General features: G+C 42.7%; 1 protein-coding gene across 1 annotated transcript in view; it reads left to right on the top strand.

Moving 5' to 3' along the window:
- UPF3A (UPF3A regulator of nonsense mediated mRNA decay) overlaps positions 1-15,274 on the top strand; it is a gene marked incomplete at its 5' end in the record, with an annotated part of 27,001 nt that extends 11,727 nt beyond the window's left edge. Inside the window, 3 exons of the mRNA XM_024752641.1 lie at positions 1,871-2,031; positions 3,894-4,188; positions 14,283-15,274. Coding sequence (XP_024608409.1) covers positions 1,871-2,031; positions 3,894-4,188; positions 14,283-14,435 — 609 coding nt within the window. The remainder of the gene's footprint in view (positions 1-1,870; positions 2,032-3,893; positions 4,189-14,282) is intronic.
- Between the last annotated feature and the right edge of the window lie 1,264 nt (positions 15,275-16,538).

Below are 16,538 nucleotides of genomic sequence, written 5' to 3'. Positions count from 1 at the left end.
CCTTGAGAAACCATTCCCCCTCCTCCCCTGCCCCACACCTCATTGTCCTTTTAGTCTGTTTATCATGTGTTTGTAGCGTTTCATACCACCTGAGATTATCTGGTTCACGGTTTTCTATTTTTGTCACTGTGTATACCGTCCTCCCACCCCCATGGCCACCACCACCTTGGCAAGACTATCAAGTGTGAGTCCTTAATTGTGGGCACTTGTCTCTTACCCACAACTGCGTTCCTAGCCCTGAGCCCAGGGACTTTGCCCCAGTTCATGGCACACAGCTGCTAAAACCCTTGTAATCTCTGGAGTGACAAGAGTGTCCTCTGTATGCTAATGAGCTGACAGGTGGCTGGGAACCTGGATAGCTTCAGGATGGGAGCTGCTCATCAGAAAGACCAGGCGTGATTATAGCATTGGAACCTCCAGCCCCATCCCCACCCCTAAAGAGGGAAAGGGTTGGAGATTGAGTTCAGTCATCCATGGCCAGAGGTTTAATCAATGATGCCTGTGTAACGGCATCTCCATAAAAGTCCCTGAAGCGTGGGGTTTGAAGAGCATCCCAGCTGGTGAACACACGTATCCCGCTGCCAAGGGGGTGGAGCCGAGAGAGCCCTGTGCATCTCTCCCATCGGGCTGTGCCTGATTTGTATCCTTTATAATAAACCAGCAATAGTAAGTAAAGCACTTCCCTAAGTTCCATGAGTCAGTATCATTCAAGAACCCCCTGAATTTATAGCCGGCCAGTCAGAAGTACTGGTGACAACCTGGGACTTGCAACTGGCCTCTGAAGTGGGGACAGTCCTGTGGGATCTGACATTAATTCCAGGTGGATAGTGTCAGAACTGGGTTGAGTCATGGGACACCCAGCCTGTGCTGGACAGCTGGGGAGGTGGTGTTGGAAAAAGCTTTGGTTTCAGAAATATTGTAAAAACAGTTCATAGGTGCACAAAATTATTTGTTGGGTGGATGGAGACATACTGTTGCACTGCCCTGTGGTTTGCATATATTAATTTTTTAATTAAAAAAAGATACACTGTTGTCTGAAAGGATCCCCCATAGGCAGGGAGCATAGTCCACTGATGAGAAGCAGCTTGCAGCGTTTGCCTGACGGTCTGTGTTTCATCCTTAAGTGGGCTCATTTAGTCTAGGTGTATCTGTGTGTGGTTTTTGTCTGCTGCAACTTACATAAGTTCACTTTTATAAGTGAGAACAAAATTCTCACAAGTAGACTTCGGTTCATGTTCTACAAACTGACTGTACCTGTGGTGCTTAAAGTTCAAAGAGCAGGAACAGGGAGGAAGAGGCCTAATTTCATACCTAAACGAACGTATCATAGGAACCTTCTAAATCTGTTTCAAGAAAGAGAGTAACAGGTGTTTTTAAAACTATTCTCAGTCATTAATATAAAGCCATCCTTTAAAAGAATTTTTTTCCTTATTACCGAAGTAATACTTGTTCATTTTAGAAAAACTGGAACCTGTAGATGAAAGGAAAGAAAATAATTTCATTTCTGCCAACTAAAAATAATAACTCTTAACACAGTGTTGCAAGCCTTTTAGAGGTTTTTCTATGTGTGTGAATGAACATGCAGATAGAAATTGGATCATTCCACTTTGTAACATTCTTTTCTTCGTTAATATAATATCTTTTTAATCACATTATCCTAAATTGTTTTTCATAACTAGAAAGTATTTCATTGAAAGAATGTTCCCCTGTGTATTTAACCAAAAACCTGTTCGTTGGACCTTTAGCTTATGTTTTTTTGCTATTCAAACCTTTGGGCTCAATATTGGTGTATATTTTAAATGATTTATTAAATACCTTCTTTTATAATATACTCCTAAAGGGATATTTTACTATCATTATAATTTCTCAGCTTCTCAAGAAATCAGAAAAGGGAGAGGAGTCAAGCACTGAGAAGCCAAAAGAAAGAGGAGAGGAAATTGACACCAGAGATGGGAAACAGGAACTCGGTCCCAGCTGTGCAGTCATGAAGCCCAAGCCCTTGGAGAGCTCGCTGCAGGAGCTCAGGGAAAAGTGAGCCGTGCTTTCGTTTCTCTGACCATGTTAAGCCCCCGAGGTTGTCATCGAGTTGTGGTTGTATATCCTTTGTCAGTGTGAGTGCTTGTATTTCATGATCTACCTGTGTGAGTGCTTGTATTTCATGATCTACCTGGAACTCAGGAGTTTGCTGGGCTGCTCTTGCCCACAGCTCTGTCTCTCCTTGACCAGCAGTCACGCTGATGGTGGACTGCTCAGTCTGCATCCTCGAGGCTGTCTTCAAACAGGGAATTGTCCTGGTATTGTTTCCTCCATATCTCCTCTCCCGGTTATTCTCTTGGATTCCTGCCTCTGCACTTCCATCTTCAAGATCTTCCCACTCTCTTTACTTGGTGATTTTTATCAGTTTGTAATTTTCCTCTGTCTTTTGAGATATCTTGCCCTTTTGATCTTCCAGACCTCCTTCAGTGTAGCTGCAGAATTGTAAATTGGAGAGCCCAGCCTTTTAGGCGCTGGAGATCTTCTGTGATACAGAAATAGAGTCCCAAGTGCTGCCCTTTCTCTGTTGGAGTGGTCAGTCCTCTGGTCCCGCCAGGATCTGCCCAGCAGCCGTGGATGCTGGTGTCCACTGGCCCCGCCTCTACGCGGCGGGGGTGTCCCCCGCCTGCTCACGCACAGCGGCTCATGAGAGGAGTTTGAGCAGTGCTCTGGGGACGGGATGCACGGCAGCCTCTGAGCAGGGAGCCCCTCCCTCCTGGGTCCACAGTCAGGGGGCCGTGTGCAGCTGGGATTCTTGTTCCCCTGACCCAGGGCTCCTCCCCATGTCCTGCACGTGGGTGCCTGCAGAGCTTCCTGGAGCCCAGGACCACTCTGCTCAGAGGGGTGGCTAGGGGTGAATTTGGAGGGGAAATGGCAAGGTCATGGGATGAGGCTGCTTTTTGCCCAGAATCACAGTACTTGGAATGACTTCTTACTACCTTTCTTGCACATTTGTGATAAAGGTTTTCTTTCTTCTTTATAGGGATTCTGGTTAATTGGTTTGTTGATAAGATTAATTTGTACATGACTATCAAATCCATGATCACTCTGGTTTATGTTTCGGGCGTATCTCTTGTCATTGCTTATGACACAGCAGTGCCTTTGTCATGTTTCTGGTTTATGTTACGGGCGTATCTCTTGTCATTGCTTATGACACAGCAGTGCCTTTGTCATGTTTCTGGTTTATGTTACGGGTGTATCTCTTGTTATTGCTTGTGATACAGCAGTGCCTTTGTCATGTTTCTGGTACAGATTTGTGCTTGTAGCTCTTTTTGTTCCCATCAGCCCTGCTGCCATTGCGTGCGGGGAGCCACAGACGTACGTATATGAGGCTCGTGGAGAGAAGGACTTTAAGAACCAGATGAGCTAAGCAGCAATTTATTTACTTACTATTCATTTAATTCAGTTTGATATATGCATGCATTAATTTTTTTAGTTAATTTTAGCTCTGCTTGGAACAGAAACTCAGCTGTAAATACCAGCTCTGTGTCACGACGGATGTGCACCTGGGCTGCTAGGAAAGTCCCTTGAGTACTTTTAGTCTCATTTACTTTATCTGTAAAAAAAGGGAGGATTATATTTACTAAGAATTATAAAAATATGTGTATATGGTACCTTAGCAGAGTGCCTATTACATATGTGTGACTCAAGTGTAACAGTAAATTACTATTGTTTATTCATGTTTTCAAAAGTTTCTTATTGAATGCCTGTCGTGTGCCCGTCACGTGCAAACTTGGCACTGCGGTGATGAGCAGACTGATATATCCCCTGCCTGCTTCTGAACTTGAAGTCTGGAAGGGAAGACGGGTAATTGACAAGCAGTTTATGTAAGGTTATTGATAATTTGTGTTGAATCACAGGTCACAAAATGACAGTGATAAAGAGCAAAGGGACGTGGAGAGAAGATTCCGAGAAAAAGAGCTTGAAGCACAAAGATACCACTTGGGTGACAGCAGAAAACATAGAGCTCACTATGAGTTGGATAAGTTTTCAAGAAGAAGCAAAGAAGAGCTGAAAAGGGGGAAAGGATTCACCCCAGACCGAGGGAAGAAGGGGAGCCAGGATGGGGGCGGCCCTGTGGGGGCAGCAGAGACACCAGGAAGGGAGAAGAGCGAAGATGAGCTGGCACCCAAGAAGGAGGACACGGGAAGCAAGGTTCTTTTATTCACTGGGGATAACCTTTCACTTCATTTTCGTCTGCTCAGAGTATCAACTGTAATCCTGCAGGCTTACAACTGCTTTTCCAAACAGAAATGTTTTTTCTAACCGAGAGTCTTGAGGTGTCTTGAGGTGCAGGATCGTAGCTTCTGACAGCATCCTAGGGGAGCTCACTGCCCTGAGAGTCTGTATTTGCAGAGCAGTTATTCTTGTCCAGTGAGAGGGCACCAAGTCCTGAAATGAAACCAGCAGCATCTTTTCTCAGAGAATCAATTTTTTTTTCTTAACCAGGAAAGAAAAAGAACCTTTTATTTAGTATAAAACTGGCACATTCACACTATTTGCTTGAGAATAAGTAATGGAAAGATTATACATTTTACCCCTAAGACAGTAAGGAAAATATTAATGACATGTCATGGTGCTTTCTTTTACATCATTAACAGAGTTACGATTTTTTTAAATTGAAGTTTAGTTGATTTACAATATTGTGTTAGTTTCAGGTGTACAGCAAACTGATTCAGACATTTTTTCCAGATTATATTCCAATATAGGTTATTACAAGATATTGAATATAATTCCCTGTGCTATACAGTAAATCCTTGTTGCTTATCTATTTTTATGTATAGTAGTTTGTTAATTCCATACTCCTAATTTGTCCCTCCCTCCTTCCCTCTCTCCTTTGGTAATTATAAGTTTGTTTTATGTGTCTGTGAGCCTGTTTCTGTTTTGTATATATATTCATTTGTATTATTTTTAGATTCCATATATGTGATATCATATAGCATTTGTCTTTCTCTGTCTGACTTAACTTCACCTAGTATGACAATCTGTAGGTCGATCCATGTTGCTGCAAATGGCAGAATTTCATTCTTTTTTATGACTGAGTAATATTCCATTGTATATATACCACATCTTCTTTATCCATTCATCTGTTGATGAGCATTTAGGTTGCTTCCATATCTTGACTACAGCAAGTCCCCTACATATGAATGAGTTCCATTCTTAGAGCATGTTCATAAGTCCAATTTGTTTGTAAGTCCAACAGAGTTAGCCTAGGTACCCAACTAACACAATCGGCTATATAGTACTGTACTGTAATAGGTGTATAATACTTTTCACACAAATAATATATAAACACAAAAAACAAAACATTTTTAATCTTACAATACAGTACCTTGAAAAGTACAGTAGTCCAGTACAACAGCTGGCATACAGGGGTTGGCATCAAGTGAACAGGCAAGAAGAGTTACTGACTGGAGGAGGGAGAGGAGGTGGGAGATGGTAGAGCTGAAGGGTGGTCAGCAATAGGAGATGGAGGGCAAGCTGCAGTTTCACTCACACCTGACGTTGATGGAACACACATTTGCATCTTTGAAAGTTCGCAACTTGAAGGTTCACATGTAGGGGACTTATGTATTGTAAATAGTGCTGCTGTGTACATTGGGTGCATGTGTCTTTTCGAATTAGAGTTTTTGTGTTTTCCAGATATATACCCAGGAGTGGTATTGCTGAATAATATGGTATCTCTATTTTTAGTTTGTTTAAGGAACTTCCATACTGTTTTCCATAGTGGCTGCACCAATTTACATTCCCACCAACAGTGAACGAAGGTTCCCTTTTCTCCACACCCTCTCCAGCATTTACTGTTTGTATACTTTATAATGATGGCCATTTTGCCCAGTGTGAGGCGATACCTCATTGTGGTTTTGATTTGCATTTCTCTAATAATTAGTGAGGTTGAGCATCTTTTCATGTGCCTGTTGGCCATCTGTATGTCTTCTTTGGAAAAGTGTCTATTTAGGTCTTCTGCCAATTTTTTTGGATTGGGTTGTTTGTTTTTTTGATACTGAGTTTTATGAGTTGTTTATGTATTTTGGATATTAACCCCTTGTTTGTCACATCATTTACAAATATTGTCTCCCCTTCTGTAGGTTGTCTTTTCATTTTGTTGATGGTTTCCTTTGCTGTGCAAAAGCTTTTAAGTTTAATTAGGTCTCATTTGTTTATTTTTGCTTTTATTTCTTTTGCCTTGGGAGACTGACCTAAGAAAATGTTGCTACGATTTCTGTTGGAGAATGTTTTGCCTATGTACTCTTCTAGGAATTTTATGGTGTCATGTCTTATATTTAGGTCTTTAAACAATTTTGAGTTTATTTTTGTATATGGTGTGAGGGAGTGTTCTAATTTCATTGATTACATGTAGCTGTGCAGCTCTCCCAACACCCCTTGCTACAGAGACTGTCTTTTCTCCATTGTATATCCTTGCTTCCTTTGTCATAGATTAATTAACCATAGGTGTGTGGGTTTATTTCTGGGCTCTCTGTTCTGTTCCATTGATATGTATGTCAGTTTTTTGTACCATGATGCTTTGATTACTGTGGCTTTGTAGTATAATCTGACATCTGAAAGTGTTGTGCCTTCAGCTTTGTTCTTTTACCTCAGGATTGCTTTGGCACTTCTGGGCCTTTTGTGGTTCTATATATATTTTAGGATTATTTGTTATAGTTCTGTGACAAATGTCATGGGTATTTTGATAGGGATTGCATAAAATCTGTAGATTGCTTTGGGTAGTATGGCCATTTTAACAGTATGAGTTATTCTGATCCAAGAGCATGGGAAATCTTTCTATTTCTTTTTCTTTCTTTTTTTTTTTTTTTAGGTACGCGGGCCTCTCACTGTTGTGGCCTCTCCCGTTGCAGAGCACAGGCTCCAGACGCACAGGCTCAGCGGCCATGGCTCACGGGCCCAGCTGCTCCGCGGCGTGTGGGGGCTTCCCGGGCCGGGGCACGAACCCGTGTCCCCTGCATCAGCAGGTGGACTCTCAACCACTGTGCCACCAGGGAAGCCCTCTATATCTTTGTATCATCTTCAATTTCTTTTATCAGCATCTTATCGTTTTCAGCATATAGATCTTTCACCTCCTTGGTTAAATTTATTCCTGGGTATTTTATTTTTTGACATGATTTTAAATGGGATTGTTTCTTTACTTTCTCTTTCTGATATTTCATTGCTGGTGTAAAGAAACAACAGATTTCTGTGTATTAATTTTGTATCCTGCTACCTTGCTGAATTCATTTATTAGTTCTAATAGTTATGTGTGGAGACTTTAGGTTTCTCTATAGAAAGTACCATGCCATCTGCAAATAATGACAGTATACTTCTTCCCTTCCAATTTGGATACATTTTATTTCTTTTTCTTGTCTGATTGCTGTGGCTAGGACTTCCAATACTATGTTGAATAGAAGTGGTGAGAGTGGGCATCCTTGTCTTGTTCCTGAATTTAGCAAGAAGGCTTTTAGGTTTTCACCATTGAGTATTATGTTGGCTGTGGGTTTGCCATAAATTGCTTTTATTATGTTGAGATATGTTCCCTCTATACCCACTTTGGTGAGAGTTTTTATCATGAATGGATGTTGAATTTTGTCAGATGCTTTTTGTGCATCTACTGAGATAATCATGTGGTTTTTCTCTTTGTTTTTGTTAATGTGGTATATCACATTGATGGATATGTATATGTTGAACCATCCCTGCAAGGCTGGAATGAATCCAGCTTGATCATGGTGTAATGATTCTTTTTATGTGTTATTGGATTTGATTTGCTAATATTTTGTTTATGATTTTAACATCTCTATTCATCAAAGATATTGGCATGTAATTTTCTTTTTTTGTAGTGTCTTTGTATGGTTTTGGTATCAAGGTGAGGGTGGCTGCATAGAATGAATTTGGGAGTGTTCCCTCCTCTTCAATTTTTTGGAATAGTTTTAAAAGGATAGGTATAAGTTCTTCTTGTATGTGTGGTAGAATTCCCCACTGAAGCTGTCTGGTCCTGGACTTCTGTTTGTAGGGAGTTATTTTTTATTACAGATTCTATTTCACATCCAGTGATTCGTCTGTTAAAATTATATGTTTCTTCTTGACTCAGTTTTGTTAGGCTGTATATTTCTGGAAATTTGTCCATTTCTTCTAGGTTGTCCAATTTGTTGGCATATAATTGTTCATAGTGTTCTTTTATGACTTGTATTTCTGTGGTATTAGTTTTTATTTTCATGTCTTTCATTTCTTATTTTATTTATTTGGGTCCTCGCTCTTTTCTTGGTGAGCCTGGCTAGAGGCTTGTCAATTTTATTGATCTTTTAAAAAAAAACAGCTCTTGGGCTTCCCTGGTGGCGCAAGTGGTTGAGAGTCCGCCTGCTGATGCAGGGGACACGGGTTCATGCCCTGGTCCGAGAAGATCCCACATGCCGCGGAGTGGCTAGGCCCGTGAGCCATGGCTGCTGAGCCTGTGCGTCTGGAGCCTGTGCTCTGCAACGGGAGAGGCCACAACAGTGAGAGGCCCACGTACTGAAAAAAAAAAAAAAAAACAAACAGCTCTTGGTTTTATTGATCTTTTCTGTTGTTTTTTTAATCTCTATTTCATTTATTTCCTCTCTGATCTTTAGTATTTCCTTCCTTCTGCTAGCTTTGGGTTTTGTTTGTTCTTGGTTTTCTAATTCTTTTAGGTTGTAGGTTAGGTTGTTTATTTGAAATTTTTCGTGTTTCTTGAAGAAGGCCTGTATCGCTATGGACTTGCCTCTTAGAACTGCTTTTGCTGCATCCCATAGATTTTTGTAAGGTTGTGTCTTCACTTTTTTTGACTCAAGATATTTTCTGATATCTTCTTTGATTTTATCGTTGACCCATTGGTTTTTTAGTAGCATGTTGTTTAGTCTCCATGGGTTCATTCTTTTCCCATTGTCCTTTCTGTGGTTGACTTCTAGTTTCATACCATTGTGGTCACAAAAGATGCTTGAAGTAATTTCTGTCCTCTTAAATTTGGTAGGCTTGTTTTGTCACCTAATACATGGTTTGTCCTAGAGAACATAACATGCGCACTTGAAAAGATGTGTATTCTGGGTTTTTTTGGATGCACTGTCCTGTAGATATCAGTTAAGTCCAACTGGTCTATTGTGTCATTTAGGATTTCTGTTGCTTGATTTTCTGTCTGGATGATTGGTTCACGGATCTGATGTCAGTGGGGTGTTAAAGTCTCCTGCTATTAATATATTATTGTCAATTTCACACTTTATGTCTGTTAGTATTTGTTTTACATATTTAGGTGCTCCTCTATTGGGTACATGTATGATAACAAGTATAATATCCTCTTCTTGTATTGATCCCTTTATCATTATATAATACCCTTCGTTGTCTTTCTTTATGGCCTTTGTTTTAAAGTCTAATTTGTCTGATATGAGTATTGCTACTCCCGCTTTCTTGTCATTTCCATTTGCATGAAATATCTTTTCCCATCCCCTCACTTTGTCTGTGTGTGTCTTTCACCCTGAAGTGAGTCTCTTGTAGGCAGTATATTGTAGGTTCTTGTTTCTTTATCCAATCTACCACTCTTGATTGGAGCATTTAGACCATTGACATTTAAAGTAATTATCAATAAATATGTACTTACTGACATTTTAATCCTTGTTTTCCAGTTGTTTTTTGTAGTTCTTTGTTCATTTCTTCTTTTTGTTTTTCTTTTTGTGGCTTGATGATTTTCTTTTGTGGTATGCTTGAGTTTCTTTCTTTTTGGTTTTTGTGAATCTATTGTATATTTTTTATTTGTGGTTACCATGGAGTTTGAGTATGTTAACCCATCACTATATCTATTTTCTTTACACTGATAGTAATTCAAGTTCAAAAACATTCCAAAATACTTACATTTTAAAACTCCCCTCCCCCACATTTTGTGACTTGTAATGTCCTGTTTTACATGTTCATGCTTATCCTTTTACTGTTAATTGTAGTTATAATTGCTTTTACAATTTTTTTAAATTGTTTTTTAACCTAGGTACTGGCTTATTTAAGTGATCTCCAATCATTTTATATACTTGCCTTTCCTATAGATCCTTGCTTCCTTTCTATTTAGGAAGACCCTTCAATATTTCTTTAAGGGTAGGTTTAGTATTGCTGAATTCTTTTAGTTTTTGCTTGTCTGAGAAATTCTTTATCTCTTCTTCTATTCTAAATGATAATCTTGCTGTGTAGAGTATCCTAGTTGCAGGTTTTTCCCTTTCAGGACTTTGAGTATATCATGCCACTCCCTTCTGGCCTGAAAGTTTCTGCAGAGAAATCAGCTAATAGCCTTCTGGGGGTTCCCTTGTAACTAACTCTTTGTTTTTCTCTTGCTACCTTTAGAATTCTCTCTTTATCTTTCACTTTTGTCATCTTAATTCTGTGTCTTGGTGTGGGTCTGTTTGGTTTCATCTTGTTTGGGACCCTCTGTGCTTCCTATACCTGGATATGTGTGTCCTTCTTTAGGTTTGGGAAGTTTTCAGCCATAATTTCTTCAAATACATTTTCAATCCCCTTCTTTCTCTCTTCTCCTTCTGGAATCCCTATTATGTGTAGGTTGGCACATTTTATATTATCCCATACATCTCATATTTTGTTTTCATTTTTTAAAAATTTGTCTTTCTGTCTTCTTCTCTGATTGGGTGATTTCCATTATTCCATCTTCCAGATCACTTACACATTCTTCTGTGTCACTTAGTCTGCTGTTCATTGCTTGATTGTTTTTTCTCTCAGAAATTGTCTGTTTTTGGTTGGTTCATCTTTATAGTTTCTAGTTCCTTGTTACAGTGATCTACATTTCTATCAAGAATCTTTCTTAATTCAGGTAGCACTTTTATTACCTCCTTTTTGAACTTGGGGTCCAGTAGACTGATGAGCTCTGTTTCATTATTTGTTCTTTCAGGGGATTTCTCTTGTTCTTTTAATTGGGAGTTCCTCTGCCTTTCCACTCTACTTAATTTTCTCTGTCTCTAAGAATTTAGGAGAAAGAGTTATCTACTGAGGTCTTGAAAGTGTGTTTTTATGTGGGACTGTCCCTGTGCAGACGGTGTGTATTCAGTGTTTTTGGTGCCAGGGCTGGTTTTGGTATGCCCACCAGCCACGTCATTCCTCAGGGTGTGCTGTCCGTAAGCCCCTTGATGGGGGTGTGGTCAGTGTTGTACTATCCAGAGCCTGGGCTGGCTGTGAGGTGGGGCCTCCTCTCTGCTCCGTGGCTGTCACTGCCCTGTCGGGGGTGGGGGCTCTGCTCCCCAGTTGTTGGAGTAGAAGCCCTGAGGGTCGAGTTCAGTCAGGCTCCGTTGCTCTTGAGTGTCTGCCCCAAAGGAGGTGAGTGCTGAAGCAGCTGAGGCCACAGAGGACCTAGGCGTCACCTGTGTAGGTGTCCACAGTTCTGCTCAGAAGCAGCCCGGGGTCGCATCCCTTTCTCTGTTGTGTTCATCCCAGATCTCACGCAAGGCTGTGGTGTGGAGTAGGCTGGGGCTGGGGGTTGGGACGTTGTGGGTACAGGAATTGAGGTGGCTGCACTGCTGTGTGAGGCCTGTCTGCCCCAGATCCAGCACTAAGCTGCCTTGTGGACTGGGCGGAGCCAGGGGCTCACACTGACAATGGCTGTTGCCGCCCCACCTGGACCCCACCCGAGACACAGGTCTGTCTCTTCACTGCTAGGCCGAGTCTCTGCCCAGATCTCACGCCAGGCTGTGGTGTGCAGGAAGCCATGCCAGGGTGTTCACCCCTTCAGATCTGGAGTGCAGAGAGGTGGCAGCTGCGACTGCAAAGCTCTCTCCGCCCTGATTGTCAGCACGCTGCACACAGGCACTCCTTGTGAGTAGAGTCCCAGCTTCTCCAGCACCTCTGTCTGTCTCAGCGGATTTCCCAGCAGGCAGCAGGGCCGTCTCCTCCGTGCGGGACCCTAGGACTGGGATGCCCAGGGTGTTGCTCAGCCTGCCTGCTCCCCGGGGCGAGGGTCCACCCACGAGGACTTTCTCCTCCTTACAGATCTCCCCGGGGCACAGGTCCTGACCCGGTGCCTTTCCTTCTGTCCAGACCAGTTGCATGGAGCTCTTGCAGCTTTGGCTGTGTAGAGGGTCTTCTGCCAGTTTCTGTGAGAACCATTCCACAGGTAGATGTGTTTCTGATGTGTTTGTGGGGGGAGGTGATCCCCCTCCAAGAGCATTCTGATTATTAGTGGATAATGAGGTGGCCGTAAACACCCGGGCCAGCTCTGCACAACCGGCATGGCATTGGGGTCGCATCGTCACAGAGGAGCACTGTAACGGGTCATCTCCCTGCCAGGCCCGGCCCCGTGGTGCTGGCCAGCCCTCACAGCCTGGCGTCCAGGTGAGCCGAGGGCACGGAGGCCTGGGCTGCAGGCCGTATCCACGTGCCCCGCCGCCCCCGACCCTGGCAGCCTCCCTCTGTCCTGTGTCTGATTCTGTCATTTCAGGAAGCTGTAGAAATGGGAGCACGGCATGGAACCTTTTGAGGCTGGCTTTTTCACTCAGCATAATCCCCACAGATCCATCCAGGGGGTGGTGGGTATCAGCGATGTTGATTTTTATTTATTTATTTATATTTTTTATAAATCTATTTATTTATTTTTGGTTGCGTTGGGTCTTTGTCGCTGCGCGCGGGCTTTCTGTAGTTGCGGTGAGCGGGGGCTACTCTGTTGCGGTGCGCGGGCTTCTCCTTGCTGTGGCTTCTCTTGTTGCGGAATGTGGGCTCTAGGCGCGCGGGCTCAGTAGTGGCTCGCGGGCTCTAGAGCGCAGGCTCAGTGGTTGTGGCTCACGGGCTTAGTTGCTCCACGGCATGTGGGATCTTCCCAGACCAGGGCTCGAACCAGTGTCCCCTGCATTGGCAGGCGGATTCTTGACCACTGCGCCACCAGGGAAGTCCCGCTATGTTGATTTTTAAAGTGTCTGCAGTGAAGGCAAGGCCAGCCCCAGCCAGAGGGAGTCTACTCATCTTCACCCTTGACCAGCCCCGTCCATATACTCAGAGGTTTCTGCAGTTACTGTAACCTCAGGGCTTTCTGCTGGGTTCGTTCACACGAGCACTGGTTTTTCACCTGCCTCTTCATTTAGCAGCAGTGAGTGACGGGTATGGGCACAGCTTTGGGAGTGGGAACCCGAGGTGACTCTTCCGCTCAGTTAAAGCTGTGGTGCTGTAGTGGTAATAAGGTACTATGTGTCATAGCTCCTTTCTCACGAGGTGGGTTGTGATGTCCTTCTAGAATCCGTCTGTACACACAGACATTACCCTGCGAAAGCAGAGCCATGCTTTTGGCCCCGGGCAGAGGTGGTGTGTGAAGCCTGCCTCTGTCTACACGGGATTCGGGTCTGTATGGCCTGCCAAGCCCTTTCCCACCCTTCTCATTGGCCAGGCTGATATTAAGGAAAAGAACATTCTGGTAAGCCCCATGGTGGTAACTGTGGGGCCTCCACACACAGCCCAGGAGTGGGCAAATGTGAGTGGTGAGCCCTGGAGAAACAGCATAGGACGTGCCCACCCGAGTCACACTGCCCTGGCCCCTAGGTGGCCGTGGAAGGCTAAGGCTGCTGCTCCACCCACATGAGCAGACGGCTCCCTCAGGGGTGGGTCCACGGCAGAGCTGGCTGGCCTCCCCAAGGCTGGTCCTGGCCTGCAGAATCGCTTTGTCCTTCCCTGGCTTTGCTTTCCTCATTCCCTGAAGCAGTTTCATTTCATTTTATGTACTTTATCCAGGAATGTTTTTATCCCACCACCTCTAAGAGATTAGTATGATGGCTGGTTAGCATTTTCCATAAAGGGGACAGTTGAGGAATAAGCTACACAGAAATTGCTAATTACAAATGTGTGTGACTGGTCAGTTCATAGCTCTAAAAAGCCGTATCTCTAGAGACCATGCCTCATTATGTTCCAGACTTTGCATCCACCCTGCGTGGCGAGTTTGAGGGGCTGAGATGAGTGTGTTTGAGTTTTCACCTCTCACAATAGGAGGGAATGCCGTGATTGTATTAATTCCACAGAGTGTTCTGGCTTTGAGCAGTAACAGTTTCCCAGACACTAACTTTACTTCCAAGTTATTATTAACTGTCTTTCTTTTTCGTGGCTCTTTTTTTTTTTTAATCTCAATGCCTGATTTCTGAGATAGTGCTGTGAAAAAGTCTGATTTTTAGCTTCAAGACTGATTTTCTTTGGATAATTAGGATTATCAGGCCCTAGAAATAGAGCTGTTGCCCCCTCCTGTATTGCTGGCCCTTGGAAGAGTAACACGCCCTCTGTCCTGGCAGGACCGACCAGGCTTGCAGCTGTACCAGCCCAGAGGTGGCAACCGAGCCCATGAATGTGATGGAAGACCCCCTGAGGAGGGCCGTGACAGGAGGAGGGGTGAGGTGGAAGATTCACCAGGGGCTGGAGCTGAGAAGAGCGAAGAGGCAGAGTGAGTCAATGTGCATGTTGGTGACGTGGGTGGTCTCCCACCCACACTCTGGATTAGAGAGGTCATTCCTTCCGGAAGCACGTAAATTAGCCTGGAATAAAACCGACAAGGTGAAACTACTCCTTATAGAGAAACTAGAACTATAAAGGTGGCATAGAAATACCTAGAAACCATTCTCAAGCGATCTTTTAAAACTTTGAACAGAGTTATAGATCTGGCCATTTCTGATATAAACTAGTATATGTAATTTAGCCAAAGCAGAAGAAAAATAATCTCCTTCAGAAAGCAGAAAAGTATGACCAAAACCAGAAGAAAGCTAGTATTGTATCAGTGTGAATTCTGAAGCATTTTAAACATGATGTAGGAATAACTTGGACTTTCAGTTTTACACATTTGTAAGTCAATGATCTGTATCTCATTGTGCTTTTTGTTGGTTTTCTGTGAGCTGTAGTTTCTGGAAAGTGAGCAGCTCTCATTTCTTATAACCACTGTAATTCAGTCATTCATGCACCTTCAGTCATAAGGATTAGCTGAAGTCTGTTGTGCTGTATTCCCTCTGATAGGAACTTTAACACCGTATAAAGCCCAACAGCTTTAATTGTTGCCCTTTTAACAATACGGCCACTGAATTAAAAAAAAGAGTTCCAGTCTTTTGAGTGCTCATGTTTTATAACATAAATGGCATTATTTTAGAGAGGAATAATTAGGTGTGGCATCTGGAGTCTTTCTTTTTGCCATCTGAGGCAGTTTTTTGATAACTTAGTATAGTTTTCTGCAGCTGTGCATTCTACAGTATTTTTTCCTTTTAGTGAAATTTTTAAATGTTAATGCCTTTGGCACTGTGCTTTGAACCATTTATTAAATAAAAATTTTAGTTGCTATGAATTTGATCTCCAGTTATGGTACTTTTCCTATATAGAATTATATATAACAAAATACTGCTTTTTAAAACATAGCTTTAATCATCTGAATATTTTGCTTATTATATCTATTCCTTATAAAATATAAAATGTTTATAAAAAACTGAGATTTATTATTAAACAAACCTCTATGACTGTTGGACATACAGTCAGTTTCAAGCATTGCTGTGCTCGTGTTCTTGACTTATGAGCTCCAGGAGGTGGGGGAGGGGAGAGAAAAACTTGCTGTGGATTCAGTGAGTTCCAGGTGATCCAGCAGCATCAACTCTGGCTGAAAAGGGCTAGATAGCAAACACTTTAGACTTTATAGGCTATACGGTCTCTGTCACAACGATTAAACTCTGCCATCATAGTGAGCCTTAAAATCCATTTACAATAGAAAATGAATGGGCAGGGCTGTGTTCCTATAAAACTTAATATATAAAAACAGGCAGCACACCATATTTGGCCTGTGGGCCATAGTTGGTTAGTGTTCAAGATTCATGGTTCAAAACAATGGTTGTTATACTTTTTGGTCTCAGGAACACTTTACGTTCTTAAGAATTATTAACAACCCCAAAGGACTTTTGTTTATTAGCTAGATTATATCTATTGATGTTTAATGTATTCAAAATTAAAGCAAAAATGTTTAAGCACAAGAATACATAAACACATGTTCTTTTTATAGCTGTCAGAGTAATAACATCAACACACATCATTCTAGCCTCTGGAAAACTCCACTATACACCCGTGAGAAGATCACAGTAAAAAGGCGAGTAATGTCTTTTAGTCTCTTAATGAGTAATTATACCCAAGGGAGGGACCAAGATGGTGACATCGGAGGCTCCTGAACGTCCCTCCTCCCATAGACACACCAAATGTACAGCTACACACACAGAAGTTCCCTCAGAGAAACATCCAGAAACTAGCCAAGTGACTCCTACACACAGACAAATGACTCAATACCCACATCGAAACAGGTGGGAAAGTCGGAGACAACCTCTCACCATAAGCCCAAACCCCAGCACAGCACCATACAATCGCAAGGGAACCCCCAGTTCCCAGCTTTTTCCTGAAGAAAAGCTAGGGCTGCCACATCTAGCACCCCAACTTTTAAGGCTCCCCATCTGAGGGATGGACCTTTAAATCACCTGGTTCTGAAAGCCAATGGGGCTTCTGTCCATGAGACCCACAAGACAGGTGTGCAT

This window comes from Neophocaena asiaeorientalis, unplaced genomic scaffold (genome assembly GCF_003031525.2).
Source record: "Neophocaena asiaeorientalis asiaeorientalis breed wild unplaced genomic scaffold, Neophocaena_asiaeorientalis_V1.1 scaffold825, whole genome shotgun sequence".
Lineage (NCBI taxonomy): Eukaryota > Metazoa > Chordata > Mammalia > Artiodactyla > Phocoenidae > Neophocaena > Neophocaena asiaeorientalis.
The sequence above is the reverse complement of the archived record's forward strand: the minus strand, read 5'-3'. Positions and strand labels throughout refer to the sequence as shown.